The sequence below is a fragment of the Melanostigma gelatinosum genome (assembly GCF_949748355.1).
Source record: "Melanostigma gelatinosum genome assembly, chromosome: 5".
In the NCBI taxonomy this organism is placed as follows: domain Eukaryota; kingdom Metazoa; phylum Chordata; class Actinopteri; order Perciformes; family Zoarcidae; genus Melanostigma; species Melanostigma gelatinosum.
In genome coordinates, this window is record NC_136638.1 from 9892844 (window position 1) to 9914392 (window position 21549).

At 44.6% G+C, this 21549-nt stretch overlaps 2 protein-coding genes across 2 annotated transcripts; both read left to right on the forward strand.

The window, feature by feature from the left end:
• The first annotated feature begins 3730 nt into the window (after positions 1 to 3730).
• slc7a2 (solute carrier family 7 member 2) lies at positions 3731 to 13101 on the forward strand. Its single transcript, XM_079268348.1, has 12 exons — positions 3731 to 3893; positions 5728 to 6105; positions 6187 to 6342; positions 7161 to 7326; positions 7507 to 7643; positions 7724 to 7946; positions 9184 to 9320; positions 10794 to 10896; positions 11369 to 11580; positions 11665 to 11831; positions 11949 to 12057; positions 12521 to 13101. Exons 2-12 carry the CDS (start codon positions 5736 to 5738, stop codon positions 12706 to 12708), a joined length of 1968 nt encoding a protein of 655 aa, XP_079124474.1. The 5' UTR covers positions 3731 to 3893; positions 5728 to 5735; the 3' UTR covers positions 12709 to 13101.
• Positions 13102 to 18249: 5148 nt separating this feature from the next.
• On the forward strand, positions 18250 to 21212 carry pdgfrl (platelet-derived growth factor receptor-like). Its single transcript, XM_079269399.1, has 6 exons — positions 18250 to 18454; positions 19194 to 19467; positions 19565 to 19716; positions 19946 to 20239; positions 20447 to 20583; positions 20880 to 21212. Exons 1-6 carry the CDS (start codon positions 18400 to 18402, stop codon positions 21066 to 21068), a joined length of 1101 nt encoding a protein of 366 aa, XP_079125525.1. The 5' UTR covers positions 18250 to 18399; the 3' UTR covers positions 21069 to 21212.
• The last annotated feature ends 337 nt before the right edge of the window (positions 21213 to 21549 follow it).

The following is a 21549-nucleotide window of genomic DNA, read 5'->3' on the forward strand; positions in this document are numbered from 1 at the left end:
GCGGCTGCCTAAAGGTCCACATATGAGCTGCGCCGCTGGGTCCTAAAGCCCGCCCGGGTTAGGCTGTGGCCTGTGCAAAATGTCAAAGGGCGTTTAAGGCCGCTGCTGACCAGAGTTAATGGTTATGTAACTCAAGTGTTTTCTAAAAATAAGTCAATTCAAGACATTTACTGACCTCAAGTCATTTAAGACAAACGCTTCATACTGCACACCTTAACTAAAGTTAATAATAATATATAAAATGTGTTTAATGTAGTGGTTTATTGATAATAAGCTAACCTAATGATGGTGACATTAGCATTGTTCAGGAAAACATGCTCATAGCATACAGAAAGGACAATTTACACCTGTGATGCCAGGTGAATCCGTGAAATGCTATGCATCAGTGTACCCTGTCTGTTCACAGTAACATGGCTGACCAATCCGAAAAAAATGAAAGCTGCTCATGCCCTGTTTTTTCAGTACAGTGAAAACTTTGTTTCTGGAAGACATTAATACAATTACATTTTACTGTTAAAATTCCGTTCTGGAGCACTATGGTATCTGACTGGTCAGCGCATTCTACAGTTGCAACACTCGCCGGTTAGATTCCAGCTGGGGATCTTTATTGCATGTCATCCGTCCCTCTCACTGTACAATAAAGGCAAAAATAAATCATCTTAAACGCTTTCCCGCAACAACATTTCTTGTAAGCTGTCGGCAGGAGACATTCAGAGACACAGCTCTTAGTTTTGAGAAAGTAGTGTAGCTGGCTTAAAATGAGTCTCTCTGTGTTCTTTATTTGCTCTACACTAGTCTGAGAAGGATATAATTTGTGCAACCAGCACTAAATGTTGACGGGGGTGTCACAAAGTAGGCACTTTAAAATGTTATTTAAAGGCTACTGTTATGAGATACAGTGTTGTACATGTTGGCACTGAGCATTAAATAAGTGATTGTCACACTGTTAAACAAAGTGTGAAGCTATTTTAAGAATATATTTGAGTTTATCAAGTTCTCCTGGCGTCTTTGGTTGTTTTGGCAAGTCGTACCACATTTCAAATGTATTTTTATATTCAGCAGTATTTTGCACACCAGTGAGAAGAGGAGCCATCTGTTGCAGGACAGTAGGCAGAAGAAAAACAATACAAGTAGTTAGTTAAACTAAGCAGAAGTGATTGACTTACTGACGCCTCGCGGCCTTGCTGCTCACCCACTCATTCTGCGCTGCATTCATGTATGAGGAACCAAAAAAAGCTTGATTGTCCAATTATTATAAAAAAAACAATTCAGTTCTGATAACATCACACGGATCAGATAACTCAGCAATCATATTATGTGCATTCTACTAATTGAGACAATCCAGCCCAGACGACTGAACTGATTTCCAATTCTTTCATGGTTGGTGTCTGTTTTATGACTGGTACATGTCAAGTAGGTGTAATCGCCTGATATAAGAAGCCGAACCAAGATATGAAATGATAAGGATAGTGCAGGGGGATGGTTTGAAACTAAATATTTATTGAGGGCTGTAAACTTGTGAAATCCCCCAGTTTTACTTTCAGGCACGTTCCTTGTCACTGTGGAATTCATATTTGGAAGTCAGTGTTTCCCGAGGGACTTGGAGTAAAGCCAGACATGGACATCGCAGCTCATATTCAACGGAATCTCTTATTGTAGCCAAATGTCTCAAAGCAAAAGATTGATGGCATTCAATAATACAATACTTTATACTTCTCTGAGATTGTGCCTTGACTCACATCCAAACCTTTGACAAGCGTAGCTTTCTAAATCATTGAAGGTATTTGTATTACATTTGAATTTGATCAAATGTAGTTTTTAATTTTTTTGTTCCACTACATGAAAAACTGCAAGTGCTGTATGTACGAGGCTTGTACACTGACCTAGATAGAGACAGGAAATGACTTTTAGCAGAGAGCGTTAGTCTCCAGTGAGGGTGAATACATCCATAGATAACACTCCACCTTCCTACCAAATAAAAAGAGTATTATGTCAAACTAAGGACGGGTCATGTATTCAGGCTTCATCCCCAGACTGTTCTTAAAATGCAATATGAAGAGACTTTGTGCCATTCTATTAGATTTAACTTGTAAACCATGGCTAATACTGGCCTCCTAAACAAATGTCAAACCTATTTTTTGATTTTACATATTTTTCCAGTGAGCTGCACTGAAACCTGTGTTTTCTGCGCTCCTGTCTTTTATTTGACTTTGGTACATCCACATCAACTCGATACATTCTTGTCAAATCAAAGTCCGAGTATCTCTCTGCGCCAAAGATGCAGTTTTCAGTCTGGAGGTCCCTCTCACTGTCTTTGCCTCTTCTCATGGCTGTCGGCTGCCTTATCAGTAATTGTTCACTCTCACATTTCCTGGCGACACCAGTGTTAACTGGAGCGAACAGTGCACAAGGCAAACACCACTCAATCTGTTGACCATAGCGACGTTTTTGAAGCTGGGTCACTCAGCCATCGGAGGGCAAGTGCATTCAATTGGCTTCACAGAATTAGCGCGTGTCAACAACGAGACACGGCGAGCCAGTGAACTCCTTTCCATCCCTTCCATGGTTACAGTGTCCAGCTGCATGTAGAAAACGCTCACTCCAAAAGCAAGCGTTTTCTGTGGTGCTATCGAATGTCAGTGCAGCTTTTTGGCTGTATTTGTGTTAAATGTGATAAATGTGTTTAGGAACATGTCTTACAGCAGATACATGTGGGTGGGTGTGTTCAAGACAAACAGCCAGTATTAACAGTAGTGTCTCCAGCCTGCCCACCACTAAGGAAAACATTGGCTTTCCCATCAGCATGCAGGTCAGATAATCAACCCTGCAGCCAAGGTTTGGTGGGCGCTGGGCCGTGATATTTGACTGCTTTGGCTGGATGGACAAACTCAGGGAGAGTTGGCTGTTGGCATGCCAGATTGCACTGTTTCTAGCTGCCAGCTGCCACCTTCCCACTGAGGTCTTGAGCTGGTTTGAGCTGGTCTTGGCAGAAATTATCACCACTGCAAACTCAACCTTAGTTATAATTCGCAGGCAGTGTTTGATGGAAAAATGTGCCTTTAAAAAAAAAAAAAAAAATTCCCCCAAGAGCTCAACTGAAGTTGCCGTGGAGATGCCAGGCTCTTGGTGGTGTACCATAGTGAGCTGTGCGTTGTTGAGTTTGTCATGTCCATGGGTCCAATAGCTCAGGGAACATTGAGCAATACCTGTCTTCCATTAGGAGGACTTAACCCCCCCCCCCCTCCCAGGTGCTGTAGCTCGTCCACCCTTCATTGACCAATCAGCACTCATGCTTTTAGCAGCACTACTGTGGACTGCACTGGGTAAACACAAGTGTCTGCCTCAATGTTTGTCAATGCCAGTTGCCTAATCAGCAGCCATATCTATATGTGTCTATATTTCTATATGTGCATTACAAATTACAAATACTACCATCAAGAGTCCTGCCTTGCTCTTATCCATCCCGCTGTGTGTGTGATCTCACGGCGAGAGCTCACAGAGTTTTACTCCCCCAAAACCTCAAGCATGGAGGTGGAACACCCCTCCCACCCTAATCATTCCCCGGGGCCCCCTCCTCCCCTCTTGCCTCCCCTGCTCAGGGGACGTCACTCCACTGGCAGCGGTGGGACTGGAGGCTGGAGCATAGAGGCAAGGCGAGGGCACAGTGTGTGAAGAAACACTGTGGACAGAAAGAACTGCTCTGCTCAGTGTGCATGCCAGCATATGAATAAGTGTTGAGAGCAGCGCGACAGCATAGTTTTTGAGAGGCAGCAGTTCACAGGAGCAGTGGATCTAATTTGACATTTACCTGCACTGGAAGACATGCACTGACAGCCTTTTTTTCTCTGTGTCTAAACCTCAATCACACATCCACACAGTGTCAGTCTGACAAGGTAGGTGCATGTCTCTAATGAAATACAGTGTTGGGTTTTAACAGTCATACTTCTGCAGAAGCTGGGAGTTGTTTGTAAACTGGCAATATTTGCATAGAAATTCAACACCATTATGTTGAGGTCACTGTGCAATGTGAAAACACATGACATGCATGGAATATAGTGCAGGTGATATCTTACCTAAATTACCTCAATTTGTTTTGTAAGTTTTCAAAACTTGATTTTCACGTGCTTAAATCTGATTTTGGTCTTTGCAATCTTCACTTTTTCTTTCACTGTATCCTTGGAGATGCTGCTGTACGGCCCACATTGTAATGTTAATGAGCTGTCACATTCCAAACTCATTTTCCTCCACACTTAAATGGAGATCAAAGCATATTTGGATGGTCGTCAGTGTTAATTCACAGTCAAGATAATCAAAGTTTTGGTTCAAAGCAGAAGCTTAATCTTCAAAAGCAAACTAGAAACTATTGTTTGGAGGGCATTTTGGATTCATGCACATATGTTCGGCAGGATCCCCAATAATCATGCTGATGAAAAGAGACATGTTTAAATAATAGACAATGAAAAACAAAGGCAACTTTGCAGTTCGTCCTTTTTGTCCTTTTTTTCCGTGTAATTAGTAACGACAGACATTGAATGTCTCGTGGTGCATTCACGGTCTCCTTACGGCAGCTCTTTGAGTGCTTAGATCTGCGCCATAATCCCAAACAATGGATTTTAATGGGTCACTTACTGTACGAACTTCACAACTCTTGGCAGCGTTCCTATCATGCACGTCATACTCTAATACAGCGGCCTTCAACGTTTTTCAGGCCAAGGACCCCCAAACTGACAGAGAGATGGAGCAGGGACCCCGACTATATATATTGTATAAAATTGTGTTTGATATTAAACTGGGCCTCGTGCCATGTATAAACATACCTCTTTATTGTGCATTCAATACTAAGCTTTTCAAATAATACACAGGTTCATATATTCATGTTTTTATTTTAAACATGTGCAAGGTACAGTGAGTAGGGAGGCCGTGCCGCTGCCATTCATAAACAGACCTTGTCAGCTGATACCAATGCCGATATCAACATTGTCTGTCAATTGCATGATAATCATGCATACAAGCTATTCAAACTGATGTTTTTATTTTAAACATAAATGTTGAAACGAAAAATGAGTGATGGGCTATTAGTGCCACTGCCATGCAGAAAGATAGCTGTTATCCTGCATACAATACTGAACTATTAAAAGAACGGTCAGATTCATGTTTTTTTGTAAATGCAAAAAATAATATGAAAAATTGTCTAATCAACCAGAAATTTCACGACCCTCCTGCAGAACATCCGCGGACCCCCTAGGGGTCGCGGACCCCCTGTTGAAGACCTCTGCTCTCAAGGCTAACTGTCACTCTCAGCAGTCCCCATCCCACCCTTGTGTCATCCTCACATGTTATCCAACGTACTCTTCAGCATTCGTGTCAAGAGAACAAGCTGTCAGTGCCGCTCAAAGGCGAAAGTGGCTGAAGTGCAAACTGCTCCCAGACCTGACCTTTGCTTTCACAAATCAAATATTGATGCTGAGATAAAGAATAGTGATCGGGTGAGATCAAATCATCTTCTCTATGTGTGTCGCCGTCGAGGCCTTCGTGCTGCGTGCACACGTACTCACCCACATGCACATTTTGGCTCACCCAATTAAACTATGCAACATATACTGCACAGCATGAATTGCATTAAATACTCATTTACGTTTGTGGCCTGGCTAGAAGTAAAATGTCTCTCAGACAGAGGCTACACAGGTATTTTCACTTTGAATCTCTCCCCCCCCCCACGGTCAGCAGGTGCCAACATGTTGGAGCAGGTCCTGTCATTCAGCCGCTCCCTGGTGCGCAGGAAAGTGGTCGACATGAACAGCCTGGAGGACTCGAAGCTGTGCCGCTGCCTGGGAACCGTCGACCTCATCGCCCTGGGAGTTGGCAGCACTCTTGGCGCCGGCGTCTACGTCCTGGCCGGCGAGGTGGCCAAGGGAGACTCAGGCCCCAGCATAGTCATCTCCTTCTTAATCGCTGCCCTGGCCTCCGTCATGGCCGGCCTGTGCTACGCTGAGTTTGGCGCGCGCGTCCCCAAGACCGGCTCTGCTTACCTTTATAGCTACGTGACCGTCGGAGAGATCTGGGCCTTCATCACCGGTTGGAACCTCATTCTCTCCTACGTGATAGGTGAGTTAGTGACTGTCTTTTAATCACGTGTTGTTCAGAAAAGATGCTGATTCGTTTCTGTTTTTTTCCGCTTTCTCACAGGTACCTCCTCAGTCGCCAGGGCTTGGAGTGGCACATTTGATGAAATGATAGGAGGGCACATAGAGGTGTTCTGTAAGACCTACTTCAGCATGAACTCTCCCGGTCTGGCTCAGTACCCTGACTTCTTTGCCGTGTGCCTGATACTGCTGCTTTCTGGTAAGGCAGCAAATAAAGGCTGGAAATCATAAAATCCATATGTTGCATCAGGGGCTGGTGAGAAAGAACAGATAACTCATGCCATCTTTCATGAGCCACAGCTGGCATAAAGAGATGGCACGACATATGTGATAAGTGCCTAATAGGCAATGTGAGTCCACTGGGAGACCACATACTCCCTTTCGGTTTTAGAAACTCCCTGAGTCTCCTGCTAGTCCTCAGCAGCACCCCGCTTCTCTTTCCCACAGTCACACACAATCACATCTGGGAACTGCCCACAACGACAGTTTCTTTACAACCTCAGGTCACCGACAAGCTCCACTGTAGCAGCCGAGGATGTGTTGCTGTCAGTAGCTGTTGACGACTTGCAGAGTACTCCAAATTAATTTCCCGTGGTCAGATTCATGACAGTCCTGGGATTTGAAGTGGACATGACCCTCAGGCTAAAACGGGAAACCTTATCATAAAGTATGTTTCATCCATTGGCCTGCCAGTGCAATGATTGTGTTAAGTCAGTGCGACCCGCAAGTGTTTGGTTGTTTTTAAGAACCACAGATGTGTAGACCGGATGCAATATCTATTCATCAAAACCAGATGAAAACAGGATCAGCTACATTTTTAACAAATTCTTTCAAGAATGTATTTATTTCGCAGCGTTCCGCCAAATTTGCTCTCATATATGCAACACTTAAAATAACTGAAACTTCTTTAACATGTGCAGTTATTCGATCGCTGTGAAATGTGGTACTGACATGCACACGTACCCCTCACAATAACGAGGAATAACTAGCCGTGATCCTCCTTTTTGCTCATCCAAGGACTCCTGTCGTTTGGCGTGAAGGAGTCGGCCTGGGTCAACAAAGTCTTCACTTCAGTCAACGTGCTCGTACTCTTGTTCGTCATCATCTCCGGCTTCGTCAAAGGAGACACGGCCAACTGGAAGATAACTGAAGAATCCCTTATAAATGTCACCATAGTTGCAAGGTAGTGCATCCATATAACCATCACAGTTATGATTGGTAAAAAGGCCAGGAATGCAAAGCTGTTCTCTAAACAGCTTTGCATTCGTGGCCTTTCATGGTCAGCCTGGTTTGTTGTTTCATGACGGCAACTGGACATTTCTAGTCCAGTTGTTGCTGTGAAATGACAGTCAATATGTTTCAGGAACTTGTCGGTGACTGCCAACGTGACCAGCGATTATGGAGTCGGAGGGTTCATGCCCTTCGGCTTCAGTGGGACCTTGGCTGGAGCTGCCACCTGCTTTTACGCTTTTGTTGGCTTCGACTGCATTGCCACCACAGGTGAGCCATCGATCGGTTGTTATTTAGCGCAATCCCGTCAAAGCCAAATGCAAACACGTCGGTGTGTCTGTGCGTGACAGGCGAGGAGGTAAGGAACCCCCAGAAAGCCATTCCCATCGGCATCGTGGTGTCACTGACCGTGTGTTTCCTGGCGTACTTTGGCGTGTCCGCCGCGCTCACGCTGATGATGCCCTACTACCTGCTGGACGAGAAGAGCCCTCTGCCCATGGCCTTTGAATACGTGGGCTGGAGCCCTGCCAAATACGTGGTCGCTGCAGGGTCACTGTGTGCCCTCTCCACCAGGTAAGCACTGGATCTGCTTTCGTAAAAATAAGTTGAGGACACACTGTCAATACCCACGGCAGACAAAAGCATTCCGATTTGTATTTATAATACGACTTTGAGTTCTGATTGATGTGCATGCTATACATGGGTGATAATGGTGAAGGAGAAGTGGTCAAAAGCTCTGACCACACGTCTCTGTCTACCTGTCTTGTGATCGGATTGATTCCTGACGCTCAATGGGACACAGTGGGTGCAGTGATTAATTCTCTCTGTTTTCAGACAGCTACCTGTTTTTGTAATATATTATTTACAATTAGAATATCTTAAAAGAGGTGGGCAGGTTTGTCTCAACAATATAGTGGTGTGACTTCATTCTGTCTTTCTTCCCTGAGGGGTTTCTGTATCAGTTCTATGTCAGTGCCTGTAATTGGTGTTCGGGCGGTTGCTTTGGGGGTCCGCCCCTTTGACAGTTGTTTTCCCCGATTGCGAAAAACCCTTTGACACATATTTTGGTGCGTTCATATGTTTGAACTGCCTCAAGGGCACATAAAATCCCTTAAAGTTCAACTCCTAAACCAGCTCTCAAAACTCAACGGAAATGTGCCAACAGGAAAGAAAGACACTCGTTTACTTTAAAAAGGTACAGCTCACCCCAAAATCAAATCCCCAAGCAGTCCCATTATATTGGAGATAAAGTGGACGTCTCTCTTTGATTTTGCAGTGAACTGTCCCTTTAAGCATGCTATGAGGCTTTGATGATGTGATTGTTGGTGTAAATGTGTGTGTTTCTCTGTGTTTGGGGCTTTTGACTAACGTGTTGGTCTTGCATGTCTCTGCTGTCTCATGCAGTCTGCTGGGCTCCATTTTCCCCATGCCTCGTGTAATCTATGCTATGGCACAGGACGGGGTGCTTTTCAAAGTCTTAGCCCGAATCAATCCAAAGACGAAGACCCCACTTATTGCCACTATGACATCCGGTGTAGTAGCAGGTGAGAGCCGGGGAGAGTCGAGTGGAGATCACTCCTGCTAATCTTTCTCCACCAATCAAATGTGAAAGACAGACAAAGACGCAGATAATCATTTGGCTCTTTTTTATTTTCCGGAAACTTACCCGCACTTCAACACTCTCTTGTTTCAGTCCAGTTTTAGGAGGTTCTCCCTCCACACACACATGTTGTTCTTTCACATTTGTGCCGGTGTCATGTTTTCTTTCCCAGAATGCCCTCAACTTAACCATGAACCCTCTTCTCCCTAGCCTGTTGGGCTCCATGTTCCCTCTGCCGCGCATTCTCTTTGCCATGGCACGAGATGGTATTCTGTTCAAATTTATGTCCAAAGTGAGTAAGCGCCAGTCTCCTGTGGCTGCCACCATGGCGGCAGGTACCACTGCGGGTAAGCTCCCGGGACGAGGACTCGCCTGTGGTGGGGTTGTATCGTGGACTTGTTTGGGGGTTTTATCAATGCACGTGGTGGTGGTGACTGCATGTTTAAACTTGGTGATGGTGTTTCCAAAAGCATGTGAGGAAACATTACACACTTCAGTAAGGCTGAAAATTAATGCAAATTATTTTTGTCCACGACTCCAGGAAGTCACTGCTCCAGGCCAGGAAATAATCCGACACATAACCCCCAGTAAAAACACGATAGTGTCAAAAATATGTGTAGTATATATAGTTTCCAATCAGTTGTCAAGCTAATTTTAAGCAAACTTTTGAAAATTAGGCGCATTTCCGTCAACGTTGTTACATCATAGATTAGTCAGCTGGTGGTATAAGCTATGCAAGTATGTCATCAGCCAGTAAACAGAGCACCAGAAACGAAACAAGCCATCTCGCCCATCTCGAGAAAAATGGAGAAAGGTCTTCGGGATTTTGCCGAGTTCAATGTTCGCTGCGTTATAATATTCACAGCAAAGGTTGTTCCATAATGCAATTGAGGAAGTCTTTGTTTTTTTTGCCGTTTACATACTCCTTTTCTGATGCATTGATTCAACATGCACATGAAAAATATGTCAATGAAAACACCGCTTCTGCATTATTTTCGTACAAGATTAAACAACGTGGGCGGTTAGCTTAGCTTAGCTTAGCACAGAGACCGCAAACAAAAGGAAGTGTGCTCCAGGGTGTGTCAGTACATCGTGACATCACAGGTGGGCGTGGTTACAGTTGCAAAAGAGTACAACTCTGACCACACAATGAAATAGGGATGAAACATTCAACCTGAGACGACAATGAAATACTTATTTTCAGCCTGCTTTTAAATGAGCTATGAAGCCAAGTAAAATGACTTTTAATGATAATGAAAATAAATACTCACAGTCGACCTTTGGGGATTGGTGTGCTCATACATTATTATAAAGGTCTACTTCTAAAGCTTGCGGTAAGGTGCTCAGGTGTTGGGGCGATGACCTTTAAGTTGGTTGGCCGGCAGACGTGAACCCTGGGAAGGACCCCAGCACACCGGCCATGTACAGGGCTGGTAGACCTGGGCGGGGAGCTTTCTTTGTTATTTTTGCTTTAACATAATGCCACTGGGGGGGGGGGGGGCAGCGGACATACCGCCGCTCTGTGTTTGTACTGCGCTGCTGAGATCAGCTCCACGCCGGAGTCTGGTGCTGAGATACAAGAGGGGGAGCACCACAGTGTATCTCACATCAAACGACACTCGGCGTGGAGATGATTGCAGCTGCCAGCCCGGGGGAATCATTTCATTTCGTTTTATTGTGAAAACATGTCTGCATGAAGTTTAATTTTCATCTGTTCATGTGTATCTGAAGAAAACAGCTTTTCAAATTATAATTGCAGGAATGTTGTGGGTATAAATGTTTTCATGTAATTTGTGATTTTTTGTTTTTACCTGCTGTAGCCATCATGGCTTTCCTGTTTGACCTCAAAGCGCTGGTTGACATGATGTCCATTGGGACCCTGCTGGCCTACTCACTGGTTGCCATGTGTGTGCTGATTCTCAGGTGGGTACATTTTTAAATAACCAAGAAGAGTTATTTGTGCAACATTGTGAAACAGCGTCCCTTTTAGCTCTTCTAAAAACCCACAGGTACGATTACAAACGCCTCACGCTGTTGCATCACTCTGGTGATGTAAGAACTGTGAATGCTCCCATTGTGTGACTGTGGCTGCTTGAGTGAATGAAGGCGTTTCCTCAGGCTGTACTGTTAAACTCTGGACACGTTGTACACCTCTGCTGGTTGCACCGAGGTGACTCACCACCACAGCAGCACTAACACGGACACAGTGTCCGTTCACCGGTTCAAACTGGATTTATAGGCCTCAGTTGTAAAGTAAAACCAAACACATAATCCACAATGAAAGTGTTTTGTAGCTGCTTCATTGAAGGAGGCTGTATGTAAACAGGTAGTGCATCGAACATCTTTCCACAATGCAGACTCGTGACCTTTAATCTCTGACTCCGCTGTCGTCCAGGTACCAGCCAGATGGAGCCCTCGTGCAGCGGGCAGGCACCGGCGAGAGGGACTACCTGTCCTCTGAGGCGGGGGAGTCTGACCTGACGGAGTCCGAGTCCCACCTGAACATGCTCAACGGCGGCAGCTCCACCCTGCAGGCTGTCCTGCACCCTCCCGCCTCACCCTCCGAGCATTCCTCCAGTGTGGTCAACATGACCGTCTGTGTACTCGGTGAGCAGGCCGGGCTTTTCTTTTTTAATGATGTGGCAAAAGACGTCAGAATTAAGTGTGTGTGTGTGTGTTTTCAAACCACAGTGCTGGTAGTGTGCGTGGTCAGTTACCTCACAACGTACCACATCTACTCCATCCTGGGCATGGAAGTGTGGATCCTGGCGCTCCTGACCGTGTGCCTCCTCATCTTCAGTGGCTGCGTCTTCATGGTCTGCAGGCAGCCTCAGACCAGCACGAAGGTCTCCTTCATGGTGCGTGGCAGCTCAATAAGTGCGCCGGTTTCATACAGAGTCTCGCCTCATGGGATGTGGCCGATCCAATACATATACATTGATGGTAGATTTATCTTTGCTTGTTCTCCGTCACAGGTTCCCCTTCTGCCTTTTCTGCCCATTCTGAGCATATTTGTGAATATTTACCTCATGGTTCAGCTGAGTGGAGACACCTGGATACGTTTCTCCGTGTGGATGGCCGTGGGTGAGTTGTGGACATTTAAAGGAGTAATAGACATTTTTGGAAATATGCTTTTTGGTCAGGAGTTAGGTGAGAAGCTCAATACCACTCTCACGTGTATGTTAAACATGAAGCTAGAGCTGCTACTGTTAGCTTAGCTTAGCATAAGGACCGCTAGCCCGGCTCTGTCTAAAGGTACTCTGTCTCTACCGGGAGCAGTGACCTCCTGGCGTCTTGTCATCAACCGTTGGAACCGTTGGAAACTTCAAGAAGCCACTGCTCCTCGTTGAGAAATAGTTCAGCACATAATCACTCACACTTGTTTTTTGATCGTGTTCGTTAATGAGCTTCAGAGGTGCTGGTGGACGGATTTTGTCGTTCGTACAAGCTAAGCTAAGCTAAGATGTAGCTTCGTATTTAGCAAACAGATCTCAACTTTAGTTTTTTTGGTATCTCATGTCTTTTCCAACGTATTTTTCCTCTTCAGGTTTCGTGATCTACTTCGGCTACGGCATGTGGCACAGTGAGGAGCGCCAGCGCACACTCCAGGGTCTCGTCAACGGCAGCAGCACCCGGGACCACAGCAAGACCGGCGGGGAGAAGCGGGCCGGTACGGGTGCGGCGGGAAAAGACCAAGAGGGTTTCATCCGCCCAGAAAAGACCAGCCAGTTTTAAAGTGACAGACTCTGTGAGGCGACAGATGCATGAAAGCACACAGCAGCTCTGCCTTGATGCACCTGTTCACACGGGCAGCGTCAAAACTCTGTATTAGCGGCCACATGATGTGGGGAGCCGCCGCTCTATCACTGCGATGGACTCGCATCCTGTTAGGTCACATTGCGCTTCACGGACAGCACAGAGACAGAATTAAAAAAGGACAGGTAACACACTGGAGGGTGATGTTCATTTCCTTTAACACTGAAGCAGTCTGTGCACGACTGCAGCAAAGCATCTCTCTCTCTCTCTCTCGCTCTCTTCCTTTTCTGTTATTCTTTACACTTTAAGCAGGTTTGTACAAGTGGGTTTTTAAATGTAAAGTGTTGGGAATCTGTATTGTCCATTTTATTCCTCCAGAGTATTATTAGATTTTGGATACACCAATTATGTACGACTATTAAAAGTAATGTTAGTTTGTGGTAGACCAATGGAAGTCCAGTAAGTGCTGGGGGAGAAGACTTCTGTAGTTAAGTTGAGTTATCTGTAGTTATTGAGGTATCTGTAGTTATTGAGGTATCTGTAGCTGTAGTTATTGAGGTATCTGTAGCTGTAGTTATTGAGGTATCTGTAGTTATTAAGGTATCTGTAGCTGTAGTTATTGAGGTATCTGTAGCTGTAGTTATTGAGGTATCTGTAGTTATTAAGGTATCTGTAGCTGTAGTTATTGAGGTATCTGTAGTTATTGAGGTATCTGTAGCTGTAGTTATTGAGGTATCTGTAGTTATTAAGGTATCTGTAGCTGTAGTTATTGAGGTATCTGTAGCTGTAGTTATTGAGGTATCTGTAGTTATTGAGGTATCTGTATCTGTAGTTATTGAGGTATCTGTAGCTGTAGTTATTGAGGTATCTGTAGTTATTGAGGTATCTGTATCTGTAGTTATTGAGGTATCTGTAGCTGTAGTTATAGAGGTATCTGTAGCTGTAGTTATTGAGGTATCTGTAGCTGTAGTTATTGAGGTATCTGTAGCTGTAGTTATTGAGGTATCTGTAGCTGTAGTTATAGAGGTATCTGTAGCTGTAGTTATAGAGGTATCTGTAGCTGTAGTTATTGAGGTATCTGTAGCTGTAGTTATTGAGGTATCTGTAGCTGTAGTTATAGAGGTATCTGTAGCTGTAGTTATAGAGGTATCTGTAGTTATTAAGGTATCTGTAGCTGTAGTTATTGAGGTATCTGTAGCTGTAGTTATTGAGGTATCTGTAGTTATTAAGGTATCTGTAGCTGTAGTTATTGAGGTATCTGTAGTTATTGAGGTATCTGTAGCTGTAGTTATTGAGGTATCTGTAGTTATTAAGGTATCTGTAGCTGTAGTTATTGAGGTATCTGTAGCTGTAGTTATTGAGGTATCTGTAGTTATTGAGGTATCTGTATCTGTAGTTATTGAGGTATCTGTAGCTGTAGTTATAGAGGTATCTGTAGCTGTAGTTATTGAGGTATCTGTAGCTGTAGTTATAGAGGTATCTGTAGCTGTAGTTATTGAGGTATCTGTAGCTGTAGTTATAGATGTATCTGTAGCTGTAGTTATAGAGGTATCTGTATCTGTAGTTATTGAGGTATCTGTAGCTGTAGTTATAGAGGTATCTGTAGCTGTAGTTATTGAGGTATCTGTAGCTGTAGTTATAGAGGTATCTGTAGCTGTAGTTATTGAGGTATCTGTAGCTGTAGTTATAGAGGTATCTGTAGCTGTAGTTATAGAGGTATCTGTAGCTGTAGTTATAGAGGTATCTGTAGCTGTAGTTATAGAGGTATCTGTAGCTATAGTTATTGAGGTATCTGTAGCTGTAGTTATTGAGGTATCTGTAGCTGTAGTTATTGAGGTATCTGTAGCTGTAGTTATTGAGGTATCTGTAGCTGTAGTTATTGAGGTATCTGTAGCTGTAGTTATTGAGGTATCTGTAGCTGTAGTTATAGAGGTATCTGTAGCTATAGTTATTGAGGTATCTGTAGCTGTAGTTATTGAGGTATCTGTAGTTATTAAGGTATCTGTAGCTGTAGTTATTGAGGTATCTGTAGTTATTAAGGTATCTGTAGCTGTAGTTATTGAGGTATCTGTAGTTATTAAGGTATCTGTAGCTGTAGTTATTGAGGTATCTGTAGTTATTGAGGTATCTGTAGCTGTAGTTATTGAGGTATCTGTAGTTATTGAGGTATCTGTAGCTGTAGTTATTGAGGTATCTGTAGTTATTGAGGTATCTGTAGCTGTAGTTATTGAGGTATCTGTAGCTGTAGTTATTGAGGTATCTGTAGCTGTCGTGGTGGTGATGGCTTTACTCAGCACAGGTTTACTTTTGTATTTTTGCTAGGGTGTGTTTTATCAATGAACTGTTACAATATGAATATGACAATCCTTATTTGACACAGAACTCTGCTCAGTAAGTATTTTAGTGGTCGCGTTTTCCACTGTCAGATATATGACATGCTGTATTGTCTGATATTTTGATACGGTTACAGACCTTCATGAAATGATTCTCTTTGACACCTAACATGAAGCACAACAATTCATTCCAAAGGTCGGTCTTGCCGCATTATTTAGATGAACTGGGTCCCTTTCCCAGGTTTATTCTCTTGTGTTTGCTGTCTTCTTGCTTCAAGGACTGGAGTCTGTGTTGCTTTATAACCGTGTTGAAGACTTTTTGTGCTAAACTGCATGAAGATTCAGCGCTTTCATTCTGTCCTCTGGGCTTTCAGGGGGAACCCTGTCAGGCTCAGTGAGCTCGAGTTAACAGTAAAAACTTTGGGATGTTGGTGATCAGGTTGATTGATGTGCAGGGCTCGACAGTAGCAGTTGCCAGGTTTGGCAACCATTTGGAGAAACTGGCAACCAATTCTTAGGCCTCAGTGGCAACCACTTTCTTAACAAAGGTAGGGACAGTAAACAGCAGAAAAAGTGCATGTTTAATATTTGTCGCATCGGTGCATGTGACAAAGCTGCACGTGCTTTTACTCGCCTGCGCACAGGCATCTGTTTTAGAGACAATATGGAAGCAACTGTTTGTTCTTGGGGTGGACTAACCTGTCAACATCACGAACGCACAAGAAGATTCAACTGACAAACCAAAAAGCAGATGAACCTGAACGAAAAAACAAAAAGGAAGCTAGTGGAGTCTTGGGAGGCGAAGTGTCTCGGCATCTTTGAGCTGGACGGAAGAGTTTTTTTGTTCGGTTTCTATTATAAAGCTTTTATTCTTTCATGTCACTTTTTCATTATTAAGGTGACGTACAGGACAACTGCTTAATTACTCAAAATATATGGTGACTAAATATATTTTCAGTTTCGGCAACCAAAAGCTCATGCCTGGTTGCCAGCCTGTCGATGCCTTTTAAAAGTTCGTGCTGAGCTCTGGTGTGTGCAGTGCAGTGGTTTAAATGAATGTGGAACAAATCCAGAAGCTTGTCTCAGCAGGAGATTGGAGGTGTTCTACTATTCTGAACCTCTACATGAACAGTGTGGAGTCTTCCAGTGAGGTTACAGGGTAGAAGTAACCACGATGTCATGATACAGTATCACTTGTTACCAACTGCACAAGTACAATAAATGTATTTTCCAGTAACGCAGTGTTTCGTGTTTTCTTTTCTCTTTTATATTACTGCCTTAAAGTGGTTGTGTTGAAGTATTTGTCTGTTAGTTAGCAGGATATCTGAAACAACAACATTTTAATGAAATGTGAGGGTTGGGCCATAAATCAAAGAACCGATTCATTTTGTGATGTAGATGGCGCCCCCATGTGGCCATTTATTCATAACTTTTGGTTCAGTCCAAAGCATACAATCCTCACAGTGGTGGGACAAGTACTCAGATCTTTACCTCCAGTAAAAATATGGGGAAAATACTCCAATACAATAAGTACAAGTTCAATATCCTATTTAAGTATTATCTGCAAAATATACCTATCGAATCAAAATTAGTACAAGTACTTGTGTCAAATGACTGATATTTTGTAATACATGACATTATTAGATGGTAACAATGAGTAAGTAGCATTTTATTACAGGTAATAGACCAGCTGGTCAAGATGGAGCTAGTTTTAACTACTCATACTGTTACACTGTTGGGTAGTTCAGTTCAGTGGTTCCTGTTGGGATCTGGCAGGAGAGTGTTTGGTTATCAGCAAGTATGAAAACTAAATTATTGACATTAATAAATGTGCTGCAGGCACATAAGCTTTTAATCCCTTCTTTCCCAGACCAGGTGCACCCAGCTGGGCAGTGCACACCTGCACACCTTCTTCAGTGCCATGAACACCATTGAAAACACATGAATGAGCAACACAGTTGCACTGGGTGACATGTGCCTGCATTACAATGAACACGGACGCTGTAGTTCACTGTCACCAGAAATTCTCACTTGAGCACCAAATGTGTATTAATACGCAACAGAAGTCCCGAATAAATGCACCAACAGGCTGTGAAGAGGTCAGTCAAAGCAGTTATAACTAAATAATGAATACATTTTTATTTGGATTTAAATGTAGCTGTTTATTTAATGGGAACGCATTACCTGTAATTATGAATTAGTTCCTATACTATAAGGTGAACCGCAGACATGTAAAATAAGGCGTGCATAAAATAATATTTTGAAAGAGAACGAGTACTTTTACTGATGACAGTATGGGTATATTTTGCTGACGATACTTTATTAAGACTTTGAATGAAGTATTCTTTAATTGTAATTGAATATTTTTGCTGTAACTGCGTTCTAATACCAATTGTAGTGACTATAAGTCCTGTATCTTAATTGTTTGGACACGTGCTCAGAGAAACAATACACAAAGTCACCATTACTTTATGTCATGGCGTCTGTCTTGCCACTGGTTTTTCAGCAAGTGTCCGTCACTTCCAATAAGTTCGATCACAACATTTCAACAAATATCGCCACACAGTGTTGTCCATACACAGTCAAAAACGGTTTGCCTCTTTCTCCAATCAGCCACACCTGCGATCCCTCGCGTCACAACTACATCGGCTGAGGCCAGTACCAAAGCACCACCTGGTGCATGAAAGGCATATTACTCATCAACACAAATCAAATGCATAGCTCCTACACCATACCATCATACTATCTATGCCAGAAAGACATGAACAATGGCATACTGCATTGTTATGGCAGCGTATGGATTAAAAGTCAAAATAATAAGTATGTAGAAGGCAGTGCACCTGTTGAAACTTTGCTACAATTCTGGCCACATCCCATTTCGTTTCCCCATCACAGCAAGTGTGGTCCAGGGCCGAACACCATCTGTTACACCACTAATCAGGATGTTGCTAGGTGTGCAACATGTGAAACAATGAACGCCACAGCCAGAGCAACACAGCCGTGGTTTTCTGATCCCGTCGTCACCCTTTAAAAGGACTCTGTTCATGTGCATATAGAGCATAAGTATCTTCCAGATGTGAGGCTATCCTTGCACAGGATTTACACTCAGGTCCAGCAGAGGGCTCTAGAGTTCCTGCTTCTGCTCCTGAGCTCTGAGGAGAGGGAGTACACAGAAAAGGCTCTGAGCTTTATTTTCCCCTTTCCTCTCACTCTGTGAGGATGGAGCTGGAAATCTAGACGGGGCAGCTGGAGCCCGCAGAGTTCCTACTGAGCCCCGCATCAGAACTCCCCGACTCTCTCCGTCCCAGCAGAGCGCACCGTCCCGTAAGCACACAGCATGAAGCTCTGGGTTGTGTTTTGCCTGGCGCTGCTCTGGGTTGAGCTCCAAAACGGTGAGTAAAGTCTCCACATCTGTCTGGTAGATTTATGGTTGAAGCAAAAATGAGAACTTGGAGTGTAACCTGTGGGGAGGATTAAATAATCGGAGGTTGTGTGGCTGGCTGGTGGGCAGCAGTCTCTGTGATTGTGCGTAGAATGGGAGGTGGATTCACAAAGAGGTAGATCTGCTTCACATGAGGCAAACACTCGATCGACACATTTGGTCAATCATTCCGTCTCTCCGCAGGCGAACACTGCAACTATTCTCCTCTATTTGAATTGTATATGACGCATGTGAATTGTAAAAGTTTGCAGAAGAGTTGCAGAGAGTTTTTGCAAAGTATTTCTGCAGACCAACTCAAACCAGATGCATCTGAGGCATGCAGCAGGCGTTTCTAATTAAACAGCCCTCGCTGCTGACCTCTGCTCGGAGTTCTCATTAATTCCGCATGAATGAATGAAACAACAAACCCTGAAAGTCTACATTACAGACAGATTTTTGTTTTGTGCCGCAGCTGAAAGAGGGTTCTGGGTTCTGGACATTTTGTGCCAGCAATAAGGATTTCACACTTCCTGCTCAACTTGTCACATCTGGGGGAAACAGGAAGAGCATCCCTCTGGATGGGCAAACTGAACACCAGTCAGTCTGTAAAGAATTAGGCCACACATGCTGCGGCAACGGCTGATTTTGTGACTTATCTTTATCATCTTGGCTCTTGCCTCTAACTCAGCCTCCTCCCTCTGTGCGTCCAGGTGCCTGCCAGCAGGTCAAGCGGAGAAAAGCTGTAGGAGAGAACCGCATCCGTCCTGGGGGGCAGCGGGTGAAGGCGCGACCTACCAAACCAAACGATGGAGGAGGGAGAAGCCAGTCCCTGCTGACCCAGGTCTTAGATAAGGGGCGCTTCCTGCGCCTGCGCCCGAGCACCACCCTGACGCCCGGGAGGAACATGGAGCTGCGCTGCAAAGGCAATTCTATCGGATGGTCGTACCCGACCTACCTGGACACCTTCAACGACTCGCGCCTCAGGTGTCCAAAGCGCACGTCAGCCATTTGTCGTCCTATAAGCTGATGCAAGTGTTAAAGTCTCATATATATATATTTGTTTTTTGTTTCCCGCCTCCAGCATCAAGCCGAGCGACAAGTACAGCCAACTGATCCTGACGTCGCCCTCTGCTGCGGACACGGGGCCCTACAGCTGCTGGGTGATCGTGTGTGACGGCACAGAGTGTGAGAGGGACCACGATCGCACCTACGTCTCATACATCTACTTCACAGGTGAGGCAAACTGAGCTTTACAGTTTCTGAAATGAGAAATAAGGGATATTTACAAAGAGCACACGATGCCACTGATTCATTATAACATGAATATGATATTTATCATTTATAAGATCAGTAGAAACAACCCTTTGGTCCATCAAACACAATGATCACCTTTGAGATTGGATGGCCTGTCTCCATAGAGGACAAAACCACATCCGAACCTTACGCCTGTCCCCCTAAACAGACAAAGACAACCTCTTCGTCCCCTCTGCCATCCACTTCGAGATCGTGTACCTGCGCCCGGACAGGCGCGCCGTGGTGCCCTGCAGCGTGACCGACCCGCAGGCCAAGGTGTCCCTGCACAGAGAAGTCCCTCCGGAGGAGATCCCAGCCAACGGGACGCAGGTGACCTACGACCCCACCAAGGGGTTTGTCTTGCAGCGCCCCAGCCTGGAGCAACAGGGGGTCTTCTACTGCAAGGCCGTGACCAAGGGCACCCCTCAGATCTCCACCAAGTACCAGCTGCTCTATGTGGAGGGTAAGGAGTCACACTTATCACAGACGGAGGCGCCAATGGTGTCGCTGCTCAGAGGTCAGGGTCAGTGACCTTTTTCCTCCTGTGGTTTTAACTGCCAAACATAGAACCTTTAACTGTGACTGCATTGATTAAAAGCAAGAACCACGGTGACAGGCATTTTCTACAAATGATGAGTTTTAACATTAGGTCACCGTTTCTTGTTGCCAGTTCCGAGTGGGCCACCGTTTGTGAGCCTCGACGCCTCTCCGGAGTCAGTGGGAGGAGGAGACAACGTCAACGTAACCTGCACAGTGTTGGGGGAGCCGGAGGTGGACGTGAGCGTCACCTGGTCTTATCCTGGTCAGGTAAGGCTTAAATCCTACAGTCACACCTGATTGAGGACAAGGACCAACAGTCAGCAGCCTGCGTTTACGCGCCAGGCCGCTTCAATTAAATCGTCCACAGACATTTTGATATTGTAAACAGGGTTAATAATCATAACACATTCTTAGTTGGAGGGTAACTTTTAGGTTGTCAGATAAACCATGGTGGATTTTGTGATTACCTAACAGTTTTGATGATTTGAATCAATCCTTTTCCCGCCCGATTGTCACCAGAAAAGCCCACAGTGGCAGTAGATCATGTTTGTTTTACCGTGTAGGGCCGTCGGCCGGTTCACACCCACACGTCCTGGAGGCTAGTTAACAGAGGAATAAGCCACACCACGAGGATCTCCCAGAGCGTCCTGACTGTAGAAGACATGGAGACCATCGACTTTGGAAACTACATCTGCAAAGCCAAGAACCGGAACGGCGAGACAATCGTGACGACAACCATCATCTCCAAATAGCCTCGGCAGCGGAGCCCGCGTTACGGTCGAGTGTGTTGCTGAGATGTAAGAGGAACACGCAGACCAGTGAGACCTGATGAAATCGACATGGGTGCATTTTTTGATGGCAGATTATGTGATAACATAATAAAGATTTGCTACATCTTTTGTTGAAGAGTTCATTCTCAAAACTGGGCCCTTACTGCATGTTTGCAGTTTAGTGCAACTCTGCATGAAGCCATGCACAGTAACACAGAAGCCAAAGTGTTCGCGATGTTTCACTCATTTTTATAGTGGCCAACAAGTAGTTCTGGAGGAGGAGATTCATTCTGCAGCAGCACAACATGAATGCAATCTGAATGCCAAAGGAGCGCTGACTTTTCCCTCCACAGTCCAGCAGATCTACTGGGAACATTTGACAACATGCTTCATGAGATTGCTCTACGGGAGTTCGGGTTTCACATAGCTTCTCAAACTCGGCAATGTTTAAATGAAATGCTAG